Source organism: Acipenser ruthenus, chromosome 33, assembly GCF_902713425.1.
Source record: "Acipenser ruthenus chromosome 33, fAciRut3.2 maternal haplotype, whole genome shotgun sequence".
NCBI lineage: Eukaryota > Metazoa > Chordata > Actinopteri > Acipenseriformes > Acipenseridae > Acipenser > Acipenser ruthenus.
In genome coordinates this window covers 12762632-12786841 of record NC_081221.1, presented here as the reverse complement: position 1 = coordinate 12786841, position 24210 = coordinate 12762632, and the positions used below count along the sequence as shown (strand labels likewise).

General features: G+C 42.4%; 1 protein-coding gene across 1 annotated transcript; it reads right to left on the bottom strand.

The window, feature by feature from the left end:
* Positions 1-3384: 3384 nt before the first annotated feature.
* LOC117964760 (CD276 antigen homolog) lies at positions 3385-23238 on the bottom strand. The gene is made up of 4 exons (XM_059006589.1): positions 23172-23238; positions 17873-18244; positions 15156-15500; positions 3385-3921 (listed from the first exon to the last, which is right to left on the bottom strand). Exons 1-4 carry the CDS (start codon positions 23236-23238, stop codon positions 3809-3811), a joined length of 897 nt encoding a protein of 298 aa, XP_058862572.1. The 3' UTR covers positions 3385-3808.
* Between the last annotated feature and the right edge of the window lie 972 nt (positions 23239-24210).

Sequence of the window (24210 nt, the reverse complement as noted above, 5' to 3'; positions counted from 1 at the left end):
TTTCTGAACAGTTTTCTGGTGCAGAGATAATGTTTTCTGTTTCTGATGTATGTATTGAAACTGTACTGAGGAATCCTGTTTGTGCAGGTTGTGTCTTTGAATGTAATACAAATGAGAAAATAATGGGATATACAAACCAACATACTTTAAATGCAAAATAATGGATTGCCATGGAAACCAGTCGCCCTTGTGGCCGGTCTATAGTAGTGCGCATCTCTTGTTTCAAGCTGTGTTGAACAGGCTGTGTGATGCTGTCTTATTAATGTGCTCTCTTATTAATGAGCACGATGGGATCTTATCAATTTGTCTTCCACACAGAGCTCAGACTTGCTTACCTACGCTGTAATCGATCACACGAGACAGCCGGGAGGAGCCCCAGTCCGGTCAGGGGTCAGTGCTGTGGACAATACGGAGTACGCCACTGTCCGGATCCACTGATAGGACACGTCTCACCCAGCCACCAGGGATACAAGAGAGCTTCAACAACAAGATGAACCAAGGACTTGACTAACATTGATTTACTGCAGCGCTTCAATGAATCATACCAACTCTGATGAGAACAATAAACACAGCGAGCCACTAACAAGCAACCACCTGACATTCTTAATTCGATCTGAACCATTTCACTGCCACTGCTAATAGTCCACACCAGTCCCAAGCTGAGCTCCTGCAGGTGGTGTGATCCCAGCCTCACAGAAGAGAAGCCAGTCCTCCTCATTGCAGTGTTCATCCACATTGTTAACGAGAGCCTTTACAGCAGGAGATCGCTCACCAGCACAGAGATGCATCATGAAAGAGGCCCCAGGGGCTCTGCTTCATGACTGCAAGCCCTTGAATGCATGCGCATGTAGCAGGGAGGGAGTAGGGAGGGGGGGGGGGGTTAGGTAAGCAGTTGAATTCAGGTCCCGAGCCTCCCTTCCTTTTGCACCTGCTCTGAGACAGGCTGCTGTGTGTAAAACTTGACCGCTCTGCTGGATTGGGGAGTAAAGCAATACTTCCACATTCAAACTCATTTGATTAGATTGTATAGGCCTGTGTTCATCTATTTCACTTTGAACAAACACTTGTGCTTGCTAAGGTTTGCTAGCTGTCTTCTCTCATCCTTGTGGCAGCTGTGATGTACCTTTAATGCTTATCTCATCAGACCATGTGGAATATTAATAAACATCGCCATCGCTGCTTTGAACTGGGGTTACGTTGCTGTTCTTCTATAAAGAAAAAGTACAGGTTTTTATTTAAGCCAAAGGAGGCTGAATGGCTGAGCAAGCTGCGGGAATGTCTTGTTTAAAAACAAGCACTACGTTAACCCAGGTTTTCCAGGACGTTTAAGTCTGTTTTTGCTCAGTTACGATTTCAATGGTAACTTAAATGTAGCCTTTCCCATTTATAGTATTGTTTCAAAGACTTTAGAACTATAACACTATGAGTATTGCTTCACTGTGCTGTATCCTTGTATTATTCACCAGATCGAGGCTGTAGATAGCAGGTGCACACATTTATTAAAAGACGATTCTCTGCTCAGGGGTCCTAAGATATGCATTGATATTTAAGCGCTATGCACACCGGAAGTGAACGACGCGAGCGATCGAATTCGAGTCGAATAAAGTCTGCAGCGCGCGAGCCAAGCGAACGACTCGAATACAGCGCGAGCTCATAAAAAAGACGAGACTGCAGCGCCATGAAAAGAAAATACTGTCTCCTTTTGTGGAGACGAAATCAAATAAATAAAACAATGAAGTAGAGTATGGGTACACAACACACAATTGAGGTGAAATAAAGAGAGATAGACATGCCATGAATTTTCAAATGTTCTGCTATGTCTTCTCATAAGGCGTCCTTCTTTTTATTGTCTTTATAACCACTGACACTGGCATCATAAAGAGCATTATATTTTTCCACTTTAATAATTACATTCTCATTGATGTCATTTTTTTTATTTCTGTGGTAATCTCTGCGTGAGCGAGACAGTGACAGTCTGACAGCCGCTCCCTTTGATCTTATTTCTGATTGGTGCATTGCGACGCCAATAGCTCGTTGCGCGAATAGCAATAAAACACATAAATATATATAAACTTAAGGGAATTCTAATATACATATTGCTGCTTCTTCAGCTCTGATGATTAATCCGAGTCGAATGTTGTGAAACTTCATTAACAGCAAACTGTGTCCGATAATACTGCTGTATTGCTCTTGATAATATCCACTAGGGGGCAGCAGTGCTTTTAATTAAGGTCTGTTCAGTGGAACTTGAAGAGCCAGTATTAAGTCTATATAACCCCTCGGGCCCTGAGTCTGAAACGTTTGTCTACCAGTATTTTGTAGTTATGGATGTCATGTGAAATATTGCCCTGCTCCTGCCTGTGCTGGGCTGTTTCGTGACACACCGAATTGGCAATGGGCTAATGGCACACAGTATATGGCTACTACAACTGCAGCAATGATGGAGACACAAAACATCCATTCTGGGCTGCAGTCCATTCAGAGGACAATTGGGAGGATTCAGTGTGCAATGTTCAGAAGCCTTTTTACTCCTTTATTTAACGTTGCTGGGGGAAGCCCACTAGGGACCACGTGACAGAACTTTATTAGATATTGTATCTTTGAAACGGGTTCGTTTGTATGCTAATTAGGCATTATGATACCAAATATTCTTCAAATCTGGCTATGGTAACAAGTGCAATAGAATCTTAAAAAAAGGAATTTCATACCTTCTGTAGCACACAGGCTCTCTCAATGAGGCTGAGGATTGTATAGAAAAATGCCAAGACACAGGACACAGCTAAATATTTTATTTTTCCTCCCCCTCCTCTGATCTCTCTATCTCTGTTCCTCTGGAATCTACCACACTCTCTCCCTCTTCCTCCGCTAAGAACCTTGGAGTCACCCTGGACCCCTGCCTCTCTTATTCCCAGCACATCTCCACTCTGGCACGCACTTGCCGATTCTTCCTGAGCAACATCCGAAGAATCCGACCCTTCCTCACCAACTATGCTACCCAGCTCCTGGTCCAGGCCCTGGTACTCTCCCGCCTAGACTACTACAACTCCCTCCTGGCTGGCCTCCCTGCGTCCGCCACCCGTCCGCTCCAGCTCATCCAGAACTCTGCTGCCCGCCTGGTGTTCTCTCTGCCTCGCTTCGCCCACGCTACTCCACTACTCCGCTCACTCCACTGGCTCCTGATCACCGCTCGCATCCAGTTCAAGACTCTTGTACTAGCCTACAGATGCCTTGACCAGACTGCACCCAGCTACCTCCAGACCCTCATCTCTCCCTACACCCCCACTCGACCTCTCCGCTCCGCCTGCACTAGAAGACTGGCTCTACCTCCGCTACGCTCCCCTGCCTCCCGAGCCCGCTCCTTCTCCACCCTTGCTCCGCAATAACGAAGTTAGACTAAGCAAATAATTAACAAATGTATTTTTCAATCAGTAATATAATATAAAAATTAAGAAATCAATAACAAATTACTAAACTGTCTTCACATCACTAATATAAAACTGTTATTAACAATTATCTATAGTAAACAGCAACAACTAAGTTATACAAAAAATAAACTAATAGCTATCAGTGATGAATAGAACCTGAAATCTATCAAAATGCTAAAACGCTCTTATTAAAATGATATAGAAATGAAGAGATGCAGGCACAGGCAGGATGCAGCGGGTTACAGTAACAGCAATACTCTTTCACAATGGACTATACTGGCATAGGGAACCAGCAGCAGCAACACACAGGAATAATTGAACTTCCGCCTAACTCATAACACTCGCTAAATACAGGTACATGCAATCCAATTAGAATCCAGTTATCAAAGCGGTTTCATGCAGTACGATCTCCTCTGTGCTGCTGCATTCCCCTGCTGGGTTGGGCATGGGCTGGTTTTCTGGGTTGTTGCAGTAGTTGAATCTCTCTTTGGAGGTCCTGAAAGCACAATTGAATTTACATACAAATGAAGCATTAATGCCAGACATAGTGGGATAAAGACCATGCTACTAAACTCATTGGCTGAGACGATTTGTGAGGTGTATATATGATGGGATATTTATAACATTGAGGGAATTGAACACACAGCTTCCATGGTAAACACAAGCTGCAGGGGAGCCCTTGTGAAAGGTTACTGTGGTATACCATGAGAAAAGCATAGTGTGGGAGGCAGAGTAAAGCACAGTGAAGCACATGGTAAACCACAGGCAAGCATGAGGAATGAGGCATATCTGTGATCACGCATTGTAAAAGCCCTGGTTAGCCACAGTGAAGCTCGGAGATGAATGGGAAACACCTCTTGTCAGCGTCTCTCTCTTTTATGCTATTGTCAGCAATGTGTGGCTGTTACTTTAAATGAGAAGGCATGTTCTGATTCTAAAGACATCAACAATCTAAACACAAGCAGTCAGTAAGTTGTCAGTAAGGACTGCAGCTGAAATCTGCCTAGCAGAGGTCCAAATGCCAGTGGAGCAGAAGAACATTTTATTCAGCATGAAAAAAACTAAACAAGAGAGCTGTAACGTAACTGACCAGCAGGAAAATGACCCTTAAACAAACCCCATTGTCTGTGTGTGCTGAAAACAAGGCAGGGTGTTCATGTAGTCACACACAGGACCTTGAGTGGTTTCAGCAGTTCAGCACATATTCTTAATTTTAACACAAAAAAATCAGAACATGTTTATTATATTTAGCTTGAACTGTCAGTTTAATCTCCATGAAAGTGACACATTCGACATTGAGCCCCACTATACACATGTAATCCCCAGTGTCCTCCAGTCTGAGCTCAGAGGTTAGCAGAGAGGCGTTTCCAGAGGAGACTTCATCAGACAGCTTCACTCGGCCGCTCCACTGTGCAGGGATGAATACTGACGGTGTGTTTGAGTCGACTAATAGAATGTGATCCCCCTGATCTGAATAAGCATACCATCTGACTTCTACATGCTGCCCAGGGGTGGGGGTGTAAGAACAGGGCAGCACTCCTCTCCCCCAAGCTGAGCCAGAGACAGCAACACGGTATAGTGGAGGGCAATCTGCTATAAGAGACAATAAACTCAATGGAGTAAACTCCTTCATTCTTCAGAACCTTAATACAAAAGAGCCCTACATCAATAATGTAAACAGTGGTGGTATTCTGATCCGAATTAACCAGACCACTGTATATATGAGCAGGAACATATACATTGTAAAGAACCAGCCCCTGTATAGCTTGTGGTATAAAAATGTGTTTTTGGTCCAAAGCTGTTTGGTGGGAAAGTCACTAAACAGCAAAGTGGCACTGCTCTGAGAGAATCACTTACCTGCTGTGAGGTGAGCGCTGTTTAAGATCAGTAGCAGTGCCAGAGCTTGCTCAGTGCTCAGAGCCATTCTCCTCTCCTCTCTCTCTCAGTTTCAGCACAAAGTCCAGCACTCGGGTTAAACTCTATTTGTGTTTGATGCTCTCAGTTCTGTATTTAAAGACTTCCTTCTTTATTTTTGAGAATTACTGGATGTTTTTCAGAGAACACAAAAAAAGATACAAAGTCAAAAATACAAACGCTGACAGGACTGTGTTTTTAAATACATAGGCTTTCATTTAGATGTACTGTAGTTGGTTTTGTTGGTACAGTACTATACTTTCGTACATCTGAGTGCTGAACGTGTCAATTATTAGTATTTAAAACAAACTACACACACACAATAAATTGGTGCGTTGGTAATTCATGAAGCTTTTCTTGTGTGCTGTTAAGCATTAAGAGGTGAAGGGAGTGTGATTAACATGAGATATTATATTAGCTGTCTCTGCTCTATCTCCATACAAGGTGTGAAACAAGTTCTTTATCTCAAGCTTCACACATTCTGCAGTACGCCTCAGCCACAGTGTGGTCAGCTTGAGCCTCACGTCATCTGCTTTAAACGTTTAGGACACACGTCATGTGATAAAGCTTTCCGTTGCTGTTTCTGACACAGGAAGTCTATCCAGAAGTGCCTGTTTTGTTCAGAGCAGCACAGGGCAATCTGATTGTGAACACTGTTACAAAGGGAGAGCATATGGGGGGAAAAAAGATTAAGCAGAATTGTATCACCCAAAAAATAATGTATGAAATATAACAATAACATATGAAATATAAAATGAATTTCAAGTTGTTCTTTGCTGTTTTCCATCTGGATTTTCACCACTGCTGCTCCTTACACTATTCCTGGATGCGCTATCATTTGGTAGGAACTCAGCAACTGGATGATAGTAAGATTTAGATCCACATGATTTCAAGGGCTGGATTTCAGAAACATGCATGCCATTGATAAAAACAATGCTCTTGTTATGCTATGATGGGGTATTAATATTTGTGTAAAACTGTGTGTAGGCCAAACCCATGCATCATCCTCTAGTGAACTGTATCCCACAGCACAGCGTTGCCCAGTGATAAGGGTGCTTGTGTTTATAAGGAATATTAACTGTTGATTTAGAATCATCCCTCGTGCTTCTTACTGGCTTTATTAATATGCCTAGTCCCCTTTTCTGTGCTGAGAATCGTTTGTTTTATTATGTATTTTTGTTTTACATTTTGGATATCCTGTTGTAAGAGTTTCCCACAGTAAATCTTGACTCAGCCACTGACTCACTGTGTGCGCCCCTGAGCAAGTCACTTAACCTGCTTGTGCTCCGTCCTTCGGATGAGACGCAAAACCAGCAAGGTCCTATTGGAAGGGACTCTGCAGCAGCAGTTGTGATGCAGAGTTCACCCCCCTAGTCTCTGTAAGTCGCTTTGGACAAAAGCGTCTGCTAAATGACTAATTAATAATAATAATAATAATAATAATAATAATAATAATAATAATAATAATAATAATAAATAACAGATCTGCACAGTGATTGCAGTTGGAACACTGGAGTAAGAATTCCAACACATGACATCACCACGTTCCAGGAAGCAGGAACAACTTTGCATCTCTAGCGCTGTCTTCCGCAGAGGAAGTAGGTGGAGCAGTTCCTAGAGCTCATGAGATCTGAGAATCATTGCAAAGCCTTGGTTAGCAGCCGATTTAGGATGCAGACCATCCTTCCCAGCAGTCCCTTACAGCAGCTTTGATAAGCTTGGCTGGTGTTCCGTGTGGTTTTGACTGCACTTGATTTGTCGTGTGCTGTGGCGCAGAGCTGGGATTGACCCCATTCCCCCGGTTAGGAGTGCTGTGCTCTGTAAACCACACTGCGCCCTCTAGAGGAGCTCCGCTTCAACTCTGTATTTCTGCACCCGTCTCCTGAACGCTGTTATCTTTCACCATTAAAGAGCACATGAAAGACTGTACTAGTGTATGAACGAGAGGACACCATTCAGCCATCCTAGTAGCTGATTGATCTCAAAGCGTTGTCAAGTTGTTTCTTTAAGGATCCCAGTGATTCAGCATCAACAACATGGTTAGGTAACCCTTTGTAACACTTGGTAACTCATTCCACATCCTCACCACTCTCTGTGTAAAGAAGTGTCAGCTACCCTCTGTCCTGAGTCACTGCACTTAATGAAGCTGTGTCCTCTGGTCCTGGTTTCTGCGCTGCGCTTAAGATTGTAATGAACTAAATGATCTAAATGGTGGCAGGTTTAATACCAACAACCATAAAACTAGGACATTGTTTCACGATGCATTCACAGCATTGAGTGACATTGAAAAGGGATTTATTATAAATCACCCTGACTCGGAGAAAACACCAGAGCAGTGGGAATAATATAGTTACTAATGTAACAGTATCCTCTCCATTAGTTTAAGAGATCACAATATAACCCTATGGGTGTTTTCGGGACCTGTGACTCAGGCAGCCTTTACTGGTGCCTGTGGAATCTAGGGAAACAGCACCACCTGCTGTCGCGGAGCCGCCAGTGCTCTTGTCCTGCTGCTGGTATCAGCAACATTAACCATCGCCGCGGTGCCGCAGAAATCTGACAAAATCGCGAGTAAAGCGGAGGGAACACGAAGCCACTTCCTGCCATGGAAGTTGGTTTCAGGCCACTGCAGGGCACACCAGGGGAGGCTTGGGGTTTGATACAGCAACCTCAAACTAGGCCTCCCGGTCTCCTGGAACCAGGTTTCAAACCACTGGTCCTTAAAAAGTGTTTTCGTGTTCCTTCAGCTTAAGAAAGGGGTGGAGCAGCTGGGGTTGGATCACATTATTATATTTGTTCACGGTTTTCTAAAACGAATGTGTTTTACTACATCTGCAAAAATATTAAACAAACTACAGTTCCCACAGAACACCGCGGCGCAGATCCGACGCATAGCCGCGTCGTCACGCTTGCATCGTCATCAGTCTTCAGCCGGAAGCAGCATGGCCAGCAGGTAGGTGCGATACATAAAGTGATGTTAATAAAAGCAGCCAGCGCAGTCCTGTTTACTGGTGCTCTGAGTTCACTGAATGCTATTGAGACAGGGACTGGAGTCAGGAAAGATATTATAGATGATATTCTAATAGCATTCAATGAAGGTGCAGTCAGAGACACAGATATTATATTAGCACGGGCACCAAGCCATTCTGGGGTGCGAGGTAATGAACACGTGGATTTCTGCGGGAAACTTATCGTGAACTCCGCCGGAAAAGACGTCACCAGGTCACGCATCCACGGGTTTAAAAGTCTGCACAGCCGCGCAGCTTCTCAAGAGGTACTGCGCTGGAGCAGCCGCGGCTCAAAACAATAGCCCCGCTAACACAAAACGTGTTCCTAGCGTTCCTGGAAGGTTCCCGTTCGGTTGTGACGAACACAACGTCGCTACAACGTTCTTAGAACGTTTCTGTTCAGGCGTAATGTTCTAGGAACGTTCTAGCTGCGTGAATGGGAAACGTTCTGTACGTGATGGATCTCAACCAACACACAACGATGCTGCAAGGTTCTGGTTTGGTTGTGTTTTACACAACGTTGAGAGAACGTTCTAAAAACGTGATTTTTATCAGAGTCATGCATATATTAAAAATCGTACTTATTTAATAAAGTTTAATAAAAAAAACAATTCAAATACATTCTTACCGTCCGCAGCACCAAATAAGCACTTGCACCTCAGAGCACTTCAAATACTGTCCTGTCAGCTGCGGGTCATGCAGAGTATTCCCTTCATGAGTGTGAAGTGTTCATTCAGTATGTGATGCATAAATGAATGAACTGTTTTGTTACGTCTTTTTTAAAACTGAAGGTTCAAAATTATTCACACCCTACGTTAAAATGCAATAACTTTGGGCAAAATGTTTTTGCGCTAAACTCTCAGGACAACGCAGAGAAGTCCGCTCACTTTTGTTTTTTAAATAACAAGGTCTCTGCCAACCATGACCTAATTGACATGATAGTGAGGTTAAGGTTAGGGTTTGAATTTTGGGAAAGGATTATTCATCATTTATTAACCAAGATGTCAATGGCGGCGCGGTGACGTGGTGGTTAGCATTGCTGCCTTACAGCCAGGGTCATGGGTTCGAGTCCGGTCTAGGGCTCTGTCTGTGTGGAGTTTGCATGTTCTCTACACGTGGGTTTTCTCCGGTTTCCCCCACAGTCCAGAGATATACTTTGAGAGAAATATTGTGAGAGAGAGACCCTGACTTGAAAAGGAGTTTCCTTGCTGCAGGCTGGAGCTGGAGCTGGAGCTGGAGCTGGAGCTGGAGCTGGAACGCGGAGAGACTTTATAACTTCGTGTCGCACACCAGGAAGCCTGTGTTTGACCGGGAGGGGATCATTTCCAACACGAGGTGCAGCGTGTTGGGGTTCCCCGGTCAGTGAGCCTGTTAGTTTACTGTTAACGTTGTGTGGTTTATTTGATAGCTGTCCCGCTCCTGCAGCAAGGAATCCTCGGTTTCATTTGTTAGATTTTATTTTATTCTTGCAAGCACGCAGCTGTTTTATATATTCATGTTAAATAGATTGGGGGGAAATTGGTACTGTGTACTTTACAAATGTAATCGAGTCTGTAACGAGACCATTCAATTGCTAACGTTGTCGTCTACTTTGTATGTATCACAAAAAGAACAGATTTGCTGAACTGGTTAATTAACTTCACTATAAGAAACTGATAGATCCAAGTATTTTATATAAACTGCAATAATATAATCTGTGGTAACTAGTTTAATTAACTTCACTACAAGAAACTAATAGATTTAGAGTTTGTTTTATTGTATCATCCCTATATATATATATCTCTACTAGACAGTTGTTAGACTGTGAACTGAAGGTGGCATTGTTATATGGTTTACATTATTGTTAATGTGCTTGAGATTTTTAAAACAATTATTATTAATAAAAGCTTGTAAAGATTATTTTTGGTGTATGATTGCTTGGTTTCTCCTGGATAAAAGAGTTTGTGTGGGAACCAACCACTCGAGGTCCTTGTCCTCAATAAACACAAGGTGGCGTGTTCAAATTAACATAAATGTAGCTCTTATATAAAGACCTGCTACATTAGTATGGACACATATCGACAGTAACAGTCCAAAGGAAATGTCCACCATTGTGACAGACTTTCTAACAAGTCTGGCATAAACAAATGGCTGCTACTTAATTAACCCCTGTATATAAACAAACAAACAAACAAACAACACAAAACTGCTTAACCTAAAAAAGAACAGTCCTGCAGGTTCTGCACCATAGTAGCAGCGCAGTTTACACTGCCTCAGAGTTTCTGATCGCATCATGATTCCAGATTTCCTAAATCCATGGATGGAAATGTCCGGTCTGCTTTTAATTTTTTGAAGCACATTGTCATTCCAGTATCACTCGCTGCACCGGCGTAGATTTAGCTAGGGACGGTAGGGACATGTCCCTACCAATGTCAAGGGACCGTTGAATTGTCCCTACCAATAATTTTGATAAATCTGAAACGTCTTTTGTCATGTTATTTTATCCGCTCCACAAAGGGTTAACTCTCTCAAGATCCCCTCGTTGCTCTTCCCTCCTCCAAAAAAAAAATAAAACGCTAATTTGATTGGCTTAGGCACTAGGTTCTCAACCGGGCGGTGAACGTTTGAATAATAACGTACTAGTAATAATAACAGTGACGTGCCAAACGAGACTCCCGATTTCAACCCTTTGAGTGCAGCGAGTTATTAAAGAGAGAAAAAGAGATAGCTTTAAAAAGAATGGCACCCTGGGATGTGTAGGTGTTTGGTGGGGTTTTGGGGTGTAATCAGCAGACAAGAAAACTACAAATTCCATAATGCATCACTGTAACACGGACTCAGTGCGCGGCTGACGTCAGGGACCAAGCAGAGTGTGTTGTTTTAATTGAGGCGCGAAAGTGAACAAGGACTCGGGAGTGAAAGGTGATTCTCCGGGTTTAAAATAAGGAACATTCTAGTCAATCTTAAACAGTGTATATTGTGCCACATTTTTCACATTTATTTTAAAAAATAAGAACAAATGTAATCAGTTAAATTCGATATTTATTTTGTGTTTGTTGGTTAATGCGTTGTCACATTATTTCAATCCTCCTCCTTCCTCCCTCTGTAACTAACTTACTCCTTGCTTGATATTTTTGTATCGTGTGTGTAAAAAGCGAACACGAACATATATTTGATTGAATGGACAGTGTGATTATCCAGGCGGCTAAATAAACGCACTATATTATATAGGTAGTCAGGGGCGTAGGTTTGGTTTGAACATTGGTGGGGACACAATTTTTTAGGGGGGTGGAGTCGCGGTCGCTCCAGAGTCCAGCCTAAGCCAGCGATTCCCAACCTTGTTTTACTCACGCCCCACTGAAATTTATTTTTATATCTCCTCCTTTTTTATGACTACTAATATAATATAGTGCGTTTATTTAGCCGCCTGGATAGTCACACTGTCCATTCAATCAAATATATGTTCGTGTTCGCTTTTTACACACACGATACAAAAATATCAAGCAAGGAGTAAGTTAGTTACAGAGGGAGGAAGGAGGAGGATTGAAATAATGTGACAACGCATTAACCAACAAACACAAAATAAATATCGAATTTAACTGATTACATTTGTTCTTATTTTTTAAAATAAATGTGAAAAATGTGGCACAATATACACCGTTTAAGATTGACTAGAATGTTCCTTATTTTAAACCCGGAGAATCACCTTTCACTCCCGAGTCCTTGTTCACTTTCGCGCCTCAATTAAAACAACACACTCTGCTTGGTCCCTGACGTCAGCCGCGCACTGAGTCCGTGTTACAGTGATGCATTATGGAATTTGTAGTTTTCTTGTCTGCTAATTACACCCCAAAACCCCACCAAACACCTACACATCCCAGGGTGCCATTCTTTTTAAAGCTATCTCTTTTTCTCTCTTTAATAACTCGCTGCACTCAAAGGGTTGAAATCGGGAGTCTCGTTTGGCACGTCACTGTTATTATTACTAGTACGTTATTATTCAAACGTTCACCGCCCGGTTGAGAACCTAGTGCCTAAGCCAATCAAATTAGCGTTTTATTTTTTTTTTGGAGGAGGGAAGAGCAACGAGGGGATCTTGAGAGAGTTAACCCTTTGTGGAGCGGATAAAATAACATGACAAAAGACGTTTCAGATTTATCAAAATTATTGGTAGGGACAATTCAACGGTCCCTTGACATTGGTAGGGACATGTCCCTACCGTCCCTAGCTAAATCTACGCCGGTGGTTTAGACGTTTGCTGCATCTCATAACCAAAAGACATCCAGGACATCTCCAGTGTGAGACAGCGGGAATCATTCACAATGCCTTCTCCTCTGAGTTATTTAAAGGGGCTGTGCCCCACATAAGGCTATGGGCACATCTGTGGCTCCACGAGTATCTACTGACACACTCTACAGCGCTTCAATGCATAAACTCATCACTTTCCTCAGAATGATACCGCAATATTAAGAAAATAACTGCAATACACATACAATTTTGAAATATTTCCTTTATCTGTTAATATAACTACCTAGCCATTGCCCTCTATATAAACTTAAGGGAATTCCAATATACATATTGCTGCTTCTTCAGCTCTGATGTTTAATCCGAGTCGAATGTTGTGAAACTTCATTAACAGCAAACTGTGTCCGATTATACTGCTGTATTGCTCTTGATAATGTCCACTAGGGGGCAGCAGTGCTTTTAATTAAGGTCTGTTCAGTGGAACTTGAAGAGCCAGTATTAAGTCTATAGAACCCCTCGTGCCCTGAATCTGAAACGTTTGTCTACCAGTATTTTGAAGTTATGCATGTCATGTAAAATATTGCCCTGCTCCTGCCTGTGCTGGGCTGTTTCGTGACACACTGAATTGGCAATGGGCTAATGGCACACAGTATATGGCTACTACAACTGCAGCAATGATGGAGACACAAAACATCCATTCTGGGCTGCAGTCCATTCAGAGGACAATTGGGAGGATTCAGTGTGCAATGTTCAGAAGCCTTTTTACTCCTTTATTTAACATTGCTGGGGGAAGCCCACTAGGGACCACGTGACAGAACTTTATTAGATATTGTATCTTTGAAACAGGGGTTTGTTTGTATGCTAATTAGGCATTATGATGCCAAATATTCTTCAGATCTGGCTATGGTAACAAGTGCAATAGAATCTTAAAAAAAGGAATTTCATACCTTCTGTAGCACACAGGCTCTCTCAATGAGGCTGAGGATTGTACAGAGAAATGCCAAGACACAGGACACAGCTAAATAATTTATTATTTATAAGCAAAAAAGGAAAAGCAATAAGATATGGTACTGTGCAATTAACATTTAATAGTAATCAGGAATAACTAAGTTATACAAAGCAAATAATTAACAAATGTACTTTTTTCAATCAGTAATATAATATAAAAATTAAGAAATCAATAACAAATTCTAAACTGTCTTCACATCACTAATATAAAACTGTTATTAACAATTATCTATAGTAAACAGCAACAACTAAGTTATACAAAAAATAAACTAATAGCTATCAGTGATGAATAGCAAATGAAATATATCAAAATGCTAAAACGCTCTTATTAAAATGATATAGAAATGAAGAGATGCAGGCACAGGCAGGATGCAGCGGGTTACAGTAACAGCAATACTCTTTCACAATGGACTATACTGGCATAGGGAACCAGCAGCAGCAACACACAGGAATAATTGATCTTCCGCTTAACTCACAACACTCACTAAATACAGGTACATGCAATCCAATTAGAATCCAGTTATCAAAGCGGTTTCATGCAGTACGATCTCCTCTGTGCTGCTGCATTCCCCTGCTGGGTTGGGCATGGGCTGGTTTTCTGAGTTGCTGATGGTCTAGTTGTCGGGGTTGAGGTCGTTGTTGTTGTTGAAGTAGTTGAATCTCTCTTTGGAGGTCCTGTAAGCACAATGCAATTTACATACAAATGATGCCTTAATATCTAACACAGCAGCCAGTACCTTCTACACAATTGAACACCGCCAAAGACAAAGGGCCCAATTCACATCCCAGTGGTAAAACTGGAGTGAAGACTGGAGGTGTGTTATTATCACTCCTCAAACTTCACTCCTTGCTCCCGCTGTAATTCACCAACGTCCTCTTGGCACTTTGTTCCGTGGTGTTTGACCCGCCCTCATGAATAATTAATTTGCGTTAATACCACCCTTTATACCATGACAGTGAGATCATGTTTAGGGAGATTAAAAATGTCAACTATTCTTTTTTTCCTTCCATGATGAGGAATTCAAACAGCATTCAAACAACCCCTGATTTAGTTAAAGTGATTACAATTTCACACGACAATTCATACCTTTTCAGTCGTACTACTGTACCTGTATATTAAAACAGGGAGTGGGTGAAACCGAACCAGGACAAACCTGGCCGGACAGGACACTAAAACAATGAGAAGCGTCTTGAAAACTACACCACATTATTACTGCGTCACTAATTCAAGCACACACACTGAGCTGTGTGGGTTACATCATTTGCTGAAGGGTATCAGCACTGATAGTAAATTGTCAGTAAGGACTGCAGCTGAAATCTGCCTAGCAGAGGTCCAAATGCCAGTGGAGCAGAAGAACATTTTCTTCAGCAAGAAAAAAACAAAACAAGAGAGCTGTAACGTAACTGACCAGCAGGAAAATGACCCTTAAACAAACCCCATTGTGTGTGTGTGCTGAAAACAAGGCAGGGTGTTCATGTAGTCACACACAGGACCTTGAGTGGTTTCAGCAGTTCAGCACATATTCTTAATTTTAACACAAGTACTCACCAACCAGAACATGTTTATTATATTTACCTTGAACTGTCAGTTTAACATTCCTGTTAGTGACACATATCCCATTGATCCCCACTGTACATGTGTAATCCCGAGTGTCCTGCAGTCTGAGCTCAGAGATTAGCAGAGAGGCGTTTCCAGAGGAGACTTCTTCAGACAGCTTCAGGCGGCCTCTCCACTCTGCAGGGATGGGTGCTGAGGGGGTCTTTGACTTGTAGATTAATAGAACAGCTTTTCCCTGATCTGGATATGTATACCATGTGACTTCTACATCCTGCCCAGGGGTGGGGGTGTAAGAACAGGGCAGCACTGCTCTCCCCCCAGCTGAGCAAGAGACAGGAAGAGGGTCTTGTGAAGGGCAATCTGCTATAAGAGAAAGAAGAGACAATAAACTCAATGGAATAAACACCTACATTCTTCTGTTGATGATATTTCGGTTGTTTCCTCGTATTTTTGACGTTGCAGATCTTTCAAAGACAACGCTATCGATGAAAAGTTTCTGCTGCTTCCTGGTTCCCAATTATTTTGTGTTTGTTTGTTTATTTAACCAGGAGATTTACCCATTGAGACCGAGGCCTCATTTACAAGGGGGTCCTAGAAAACAATAAAGGACAAATACAACACAAGCAACACAATAAAAACATGTGGTTCAGACTCAGTCAGCAGCATTGTGACAGGGCAGCCGGCTCTTTAGTACAGCGGTATCGGCGCTATGCTTTAGTGCGAGAGCTCCCGGGGTTCGCGCCTGTGTGTGGATTGCTTCACCCTGTGTGATGCAGGAACTGAGGTTCGTTACAGTATGTTAATGAAACCCGCGACTAATTAGTATTATTAGATTTCAAGGGACTTACCTAGTTCCCCCCTCCCTCCCTAGCTGCACGTAGGTCTTGTTTCATTCGGGACAGAAGTCTCCGAATCCCCTCCCCCTGGCTGCACGTGGGTCTTGTTTTATTCGGGACAGCAGTCTCCGAATCCCCTCCCCCCTGGCTGCACGTGGGTCTTGTTTCATTCAGGACAGCAGTCTCCGAATCCCCTCCCCCCTGGCTGCACGTGGGTCTTGTTTCATTCAGGACAGCAGTCTCCGAATCCCCTCCTCCCTGGCTGCACGTGGGTCTTGTTTGATTCAGGACAGCAGTCTCCGAATCCCCTCCCCCCTGGCTGCACGTGGGTCTTGTTTCATTTGGGACAGCAGTCTCCGAATCCCCTCCCCCCTGGCTGCACGTGGGTCTTGTTTCATTTGGGACAACAGTCTCCGAATCCCCTCCCCCCTGGCTGCACGTGGGTCTTGTTTCATTCAGGACAGCAGTCTCCGAATCCCCTCCCCCTGGCTGCACGTGGGTCTTGTTTCATTCGGGACAGCAGTCTCCGAATCCCCTCCCCCCTGGCTGCACGTGGGTCTTGTTTCATTCGGGACAGCAGTCTCCGAATCCCCTCCCCCCTGGCTGCACGTGGGTCTTGTTTCATTCGGGACAGCAGTCTCCGAATCCCCTCCCCCCTGGCTGCACGTGGGTCTTGTTTCATTCGGGACAGCAGTCTCCGAATCCCCTCCCCCCTGGCTGCACGTGGGTCTTGTTTCATTCAGGACAGCAGTCTCCGAATCCCCTCCCCCCTGGCTGCACGTGGGTCTTGTTTCATTCGGGACAGCAGTCTCTGAATTCCCTCCCCCCTGGCTGCACGTGGGTCTTGTTTCATTCGGGACAGCAGTCTCCGAATCCCCTCCCCGCTGGCTGCACGTGGTTCTTGTTTCATTCGGGACAGCAGTCTCCGAATCCCCTCCCCCCTGGCTGCACGTGGGTCTTGTTTCATTCGGGACAGCAGTCTCCGAATCCCCTCTCCCCTGGCTGCACGTGGGTCTTGTTTCATTCGGGACAGCAGTCTCCGAATCCCCTCCCCCCTGGCTGCACGTGGGTCTTGTTTTCATGTTCTTAAAGCTACCGTAGCAGCTTGTACCGATATTGAGCAGAACATTATCTTGTAATGGCCCGGGTCTTTTCATTCCAAGAAAATATAGAAAACTTTAAGAAATATTTGACAACAGGCTCAGACAGTGCATTCTCGGACCGCATTTGGACCGCGGGCCACACTTTGCGAACCCCTGCTTTAGACATTTAGCTTTTAAAAGTTCAATTAGCTTAATTTACATCTGGGATAATGACTGAACTCGCTGAGCTTAGAAACTGATTGACTGAGAAGATCTGTGAGCTTTACAATATGGGATAATGAAGGGACTTTGAACACACAGCTTCAAAGGTAAACACAAGGGTTTGGTGTTGGCAGCCCTTCTTCGGTTCTGTATTCTAGTTTGCTTTTGTTATGAATGTGTGGATGTTATTTGAAATTATACTGCATGTTATGATTCTACCAGAAACCCCTGTGTGTTAATCCACAGGGAATACATTACACAAAACAACCAATGAAAAGAAATCAAAAATCTAAACCCAAGCAGTCAGTAAGTTGTCAGTAAGGACTGCAGCTGAAATCTGCCTAGCAGAGGTCCAAATGCCAGTGGAGCAGAAGAACATTTTGTTCAGCAAGAAAAAAACAAAACAAGAGAGCTGTAACGTAACTGACCAGCAGGAAAATGACCCTTAAACAAACCCCATTGTGTGTGTGTGCTGAAAACAAGGCAGGGTGTTCATGTAGTCACACACAGGACCTTGAGTGGTTTCAGCAGTTCAGCACATATTCTTAATTTTAACACAAGTACTCACCAACCAGAACATGTTTATTATATTTACCTTGAACTGTCAGATTGACAGCCCTGATAGTGACACATATCCCATTGATCCCCACTGTACACGTGTAATACCGAGTGTCCTCCAGTCTGAGCTCAGAGATTAGCAGAGAGGCGTTTCCAGAGGAGACTTCATCAGACAGCTTCACTCGGCCGCTCCACTGCGCAGGGATCGGTGCTGAGTGGGTCTTTGACTTGTAGATTAATAGAACAGATTCTCCCTGATCTGGATATGTATGCCATGTGACTTCTATATCCTGCCCAGGGGTGGGGGTGTAAGAACAGGGCAGCACTGATCTCCCCCCAGCTGAGCCAGAGACCGCAACACGGTCTAGTGGAGGGCAAGCTACAGGAATGAGAGAGAAGAGACAATAAACTCAGTGGAATAAAACCTACATTCTTCTGTTGATGATATTTCGGTTGTTTCCTCATATTTTTGACATTGCAGATCTTTCAAAGACAACGCTATCGATGAAAAGTTGCTGCTGCTTCCTGGTACCTAATCACTTCCTGTGTGGTTCTCTAACTTGCTCCAATGGTCTAGTAGCAATCTGACCATGTGACCTGCAGCCAAGGTACCAGGATGCAGTAGTCAAAGGGCTAAGCACAATAAAGGGTGTAAAAATGGACTGAAGCATTGGTCAGCACTTCTAGAAGTAACAACATGAGTAAGAAGAACAGAGATGCTCAGGTTGTTCATGAGGTATGATGTGGGGTGTGATGCAGCATGTGGAGCAGCTCTTGTAAGACTTGTACTTATTATTATCAGCTTCATTCAGTATTGGGAAGCTAAGATACACTACTATTGTTATCTCTCTAGCTTTCAATCATACAATCATCAATACATTGTACGAAACGTTTCCTCTGCACCCACTGCCACCAAGTACTGTATTAACTGATCAACAGTGACAGGCCTGCTAGCATTAATAGCAACAAGAGTCTCACTATTTCATTAGGGAGCTGCATAGAAAATGCTGTATTTGGACTCAATCATTTTACCACTTTGGGAGCAAAACTGATGAGGGGCTGTGGCTTGAGAACATACAAAACTCTTAATAAATGAAGCTCAATTATTATATTACTGCCTTCAATTTTGATTCATAGTTCAAGCACATGAAACAGACTCATTGTATCAATCAAATGCATGAGCATTAACACAGTGAATCTGCAGTACCTAGGAGAATGCATAGTGTGTAGAATCAGTCTGGAGAGCAAAGCCGTTGATTCAGCTGCAAGCCTGTATCCTGTATTCAGCAAAACTCCCCCAACGAATACAAAACCAGCTTTCCCATTGAATACATTTATGTTGTAAAAAGTGGGGAGGCAAAACGCTCCCCCCCCCAAATCCCGCATATGGGTGCAGCAGATCAAGGCTGCTGTACAAATGTGTTCAGAGGGTACAATTGTGTTTTGAAATGGCATTGTTTGGTACCCTTGTATGGAGCGCCATTTGTGTCCGTTAGTTTGTCCGTCCGTTAGTTTGTCAATTTGTTTGTCAATTTGTCAATTTGTCAATTCATACAGTAATTCATAAATGTATTTGTTAATTCATCTAATAAGTAATTAATTAATTTGTCAATTCATTAATACGAAAGGCTGTTGGGACCTGCAAATTTCCAATTAACCAGGAAAACTTCCCAACAACCAGACAAACTTCCAACTGTCAATCTAACACTGTGCTGAAAACAATGCAACCTTTCTAGCCAATGGGAGCACACACTAATACTTTAATCAACGAAAATCCAGCCTCACTCAAACCTGCTTCAGCCAATAATATTTAGAAGGGCGTTTCAAAAGATATTCTATTTCACAAGACACTCGCCTTCGCTGATTTCAACTGAGACTTCCGTCTCACTGCGCGCAAAGCATTGTGGAGTAGTGGTTAGGGCTCTGGACTCCTGACCGGAGGGTCGTAGGTTCAATCCCTTCTGGGGGACACTGCTGCTGTACCCTTGAACAAGGTACTTTACCCAGATTGCTTCAGTAAAAACCCAACTGTATAAATGGGTAATTGTATGTTAAAAATAATGTGATATCTTGTAACAATTGTAAGTCGCCCTGGATAAGGGCGTCTGCTAAGAAATAAATAATAATAATAATAATAATAATAATAATTGTGGTATATGGAGAGTTAGGCAAAACAATTCTATGGAGTCAATGCAGGCGTACGAAGCATTGCTGGTTTTCACCATGTTAAAAAAATGCATACAAATTTTGAAGTAGATTTCACATATGCCCAAGGCCTTTTGTAGAAAACGGCAACATATACAAATTATGACAATACGTAGTTATTATGAAAAATGCTATTTTCTGAGCAAATAACATCCCAGCATGCTTAGGATCATGTATAAAAATGCTGGACAGGCCTAGTTGCCTATAATTATGGCTAGCATGGCTGCAAGGGGAGACCTCAGTGACTTTGAAAGAGGGGTGATTGTTGGGGCGCGTTTGGCAGGAGCTTCAGTGACCAAGACAGCTCAACTTGCTGATGTTTCACGAGCAACGGTGTCTAAGGTGATGTCAGCATGGAACTCCGAGGGAAGACATCATCAGCAAAGGGCAACAGCAGGGGGAAGCGCATACTCCAGGATTGTGATATCCGTGCATTAATTCCAAGTGCAAGGCAAAACAGACGAGCAACTGCAGATCAATTGACTGCAAATTTCAACCTGGGGAGCGAGCAGCCAGTTTCATCAAAAATGGTCATTCGAGAACTCCACAGAGTGGGATACCATAGAGGCCCAACGCCCTATTAAGTGACTTTACATTGGGGTTTCCATTTTTTTGTCCACTACCTGTATATGGACTACATTAATGTTTTAGGTGGGGAATACATTCGTTTCTTTTGAAGGGCTAATCTATCATAATCTTATTTATGTATTTTTATTTTGTAATCACATAATAACCGAGATTTGTATTCATGTTGAAATTGTATTACAGCATAAGGAACAGCGTGTTATTGAAAACAATTTAAATGGATAAGTGACTGATTCAAATGACAAAATTAAACATGACTGATGACAATAAAGGTAAAACTCACCCAGGTTCAGAGAAACAAAATAAACGTGGCCATCTTCTACAAGAGCAACATTGGACTCGGGTTCAAGCGCAGGGACAGCCACAGGATCAAGCCTGGTGCTCACGCAACAGCACTCAGCACCATTGAAAACACATAGAGCTGCATTTACCCAGCAGGCAAGCACACCTTTCCACCACAGTGGGAACATAACTGTGCTGCAATTGCGAGTGAAGGTGCACAAAGCTGTATGTGTAGAATCTGTCTGAAAGTCCTCCCTAATAAAAACTACAATTGAAATCACACAAACCATCCAGAATACAAGGACGTGAACCCGCCGCACAGCAGAGCCACACAGAAACAAATACCAGATCTGAAAGCCAGTTTGAGTTTCAACAAAGCACAACTGAGATTTTTTTTAAGATGATGTAAACAACAAAGACTAGGCAAACGTCATTAGTTAACAGTGGCCAGCTCTTTACAGTGGATCAGATGTGCAGTACACCTAACACAGTGCAGTCACGTGATTACACAATGATATAAATTGTTGCTTTAAAACACATATTTGGCAATATATCAGCATGAAGGGCTGTAAGCAGCAAAAAAACTCAATTTAAACCATAAAAGACAGTGAAAAGGTTACCGTTCCAAGCTGAAAAATGTTTTCTTTGTGAACCAACGTTATCTTTCGCCAGTCAAATCGTGGAGTGCCTGAATAAAGTTTTATAGATACACGAACAGATGTTTTATCTTCTGTTTCATCTTCTTTAGCAGCCGCAGCTATCCCAGATATAATAGATTTGGTTACATTGTTTCGCGTCAGGAGTTTAAGCATGATTTAACTGCGCAGCAGATTCCCCAGTTGGATGATGAGCTGATAATATCTCTTTAGCCAATGAAGCAGGCACGGTGACGTCACCATAATGATAAAGAGTAATGCCGCGGGAGTTTTGTACTAAAGCAGGGTCAGCTGCTGCAGGGAAAACAAAGTTTATTTCTCAAACTGACCATTTTAAGAAATGTGAAAGCAGAACGCACAGAAATACTTGGGACTGTAATTAGGAAGTGTACTGCTGAGAAAAAAAATGAAGGGAATTCAAATTGAAATGTACTGCAGATTACTCGATGGCAGAAGAACAAACGACATTCACTAAATTTAGCTCTCAGATTGTACCAATGAAAATATCTCAAACATATGACAACGTGCTTGCTGTGGTGTATTTAATATCGTAAATAGCAGAACAAACACGCTGCGATTTAAACTTGTTTTTACTGAACAATAAACAGTAACATGTAATCATAAGAGCTGTCTGTGTTACATGCTGTCAGATCAGGACTTCACTAACACTGAGCATGGGAGCTGCTGTTTCCCATTACAACTGTACACAATTAAAGGCGCGATCACCAATTCCATACACAACACCTGCAAAATATATCAAATATAAACATGCTGAGTTCATTGCAGTCATCAGCTGCATAGATGAACCATTCAGCAGAATGAGGCAACAAACAAGTGAGTACAGACTCAACACACCTGGCTGTAAGATTGCACACAGTTTAAGATTGCACACAGTTACTGGTACACCTGGTGTTGGAAACACTGGTACTGGAGATGAAAAGATTGAAAACCACTGGTCTAGATGGACCCTGCATAATAACTGAAGGCTCTGGACAAAACATCTTAGAAATGTCTTCATGGAGAAAGAACAACATGAATAAACAGACAGATTTTGCCTTTTGCTGCCAGTATCACATTGCTCTCATATTTCAAACCATAAGTATCTATTTCTGAAACGTCCGCTCCAAAATTATTTGTACCCATCAGGAACATGACATGACAAAGAATACAATCTACACACTGTTATAAATGTTTACAATTATAGAAGTTAAAACTTACAAGAGACTAAGTCAAGTAGACAGGCGTTTTGGCTAGTGCCTTCATTACTGTACCTGACTCAGTTGTTCTTTCAATGCTAACATGTAATTAAATGCTGCATTTTGCAATTACAAATCCATTTCACCTAAGAGAAGAGTTTGTTGCAGTTTAAAATATTGTGGAGTCTTCCCTGACATTTCACATATTTTACACTGTTAGATGTACTGTTAGATCCATAATCGTCTTACAAACAACATGTTAGTGTAAAATGCTGCTCCCTGTATAGTTTGTAATATAACAGTGTTTGTGTTTGTCCAAAGCTGTTTGTGCTCTGTAGGGAAATCCCTAAACAGCAATGTGCCCCCTACTTTAGTAGAGGTTGTGAAGCACTGCTCTGAGAGAATCACTTACCTGCTGTGAGGTGAGCGCTGTTTAAGATCAGTAGCAGTGCCAGAGCTTGCTCAGTGCTCAGAGCCATTCTCCTCTCCTCTCTCTCTCAGTTTCAGCACAAAGTCCAGCACTCGGGTTAAACTCTATTTGTGTTTGATGCTCTCAGCTCTGTGACTGCACTAAATGCATATTTCCAGTACTGTTAGTTTTACCAGAATGATCTATATGTGTATTTTTACACACCTGCATAGCGTACTGACCACCTCCTGTTCTCAGTGTTGTCTGTGGTTTCAGTAGGACACAAACAGCATGGGTTTCAAAATGGATGGAAATGCTAAAAATCTACATTTAATCTAAGTCTTTTAATTTGCTTTGGTTTATTTCTGGACTGGATTTAGAAAGTATATTTTCCCAGAAGGATTTAACGGTTTTAATCTGTTCCAGTTTGGAAAGTCTTTCATGATCTCGTGAATTCACTCTTTTGTTCTGTTAAGGTACTTTTTAAGGTATTGTACCAGTATGTAAAATGACCTGTTGACGACCCAACAGCAAAATGAAATCAAAATGTTACCCATGCACAGAACTGCGGACAACATAAAAGGAAATGCAATTAGCAAAAAAAAAAAACAGTTTCCAGATTTAAAACCGCATCCAAAGTCAGTATTGAAAGTTGCAGAATATAGTGCTCGATAAGGCCCTAATGTCACAGTTCACTTGCAAATGAAAATGCACAAAAGATCAAAACAGATTAAACAAATATACATCACAGTATCTAACACTGTTCAATGATTAACTGTTTCACTTTCCAGTAGCTGGTCTCGTTCACTTTGTTGTTGCTGCATTTCCATCAGGTGAAACTGGAGGAAGCTCTGTGTAACTGCACAATACAGACACACTGAAAAAAGCAGGCTGTGACGGATAATCAAATAAACTGTAATATTGAAGAGATGGGCTTTGTATCAGAAAACTGGTGAAGGAGTCGGAAATCACGTGTGACGGGTAAGTGCATTCATTATAATTGTTGCCCTGGCTAAGGGTGTTTGCTAAGTTTTATATATAT

Bases quoted from the DNA above. Each gene is read 5' to 3' on its own strand.
- LOC117964760 (XM_059006589.1), bottom strand. From the start codon at position 23,238: ATGGCTCTGAGCACTGAGCAAGCTCTGGCACTGCTACTGATCTTAAAC. The intron at 18,245-23,171 runs GTAAGTGATTCT...TATTCCACTGAG, and splicing joins CAGCGCTCACCTCACAGCAG to TTTATTGTCTCTTCTCTCTC. The intron at 15,501-17,872 runs GTAAATATAATA...TTTCTCTTATAG, and splicing joins TGTCAATCTGACAGTTCAAG to CAGATTGCCCTTCACAAGAC.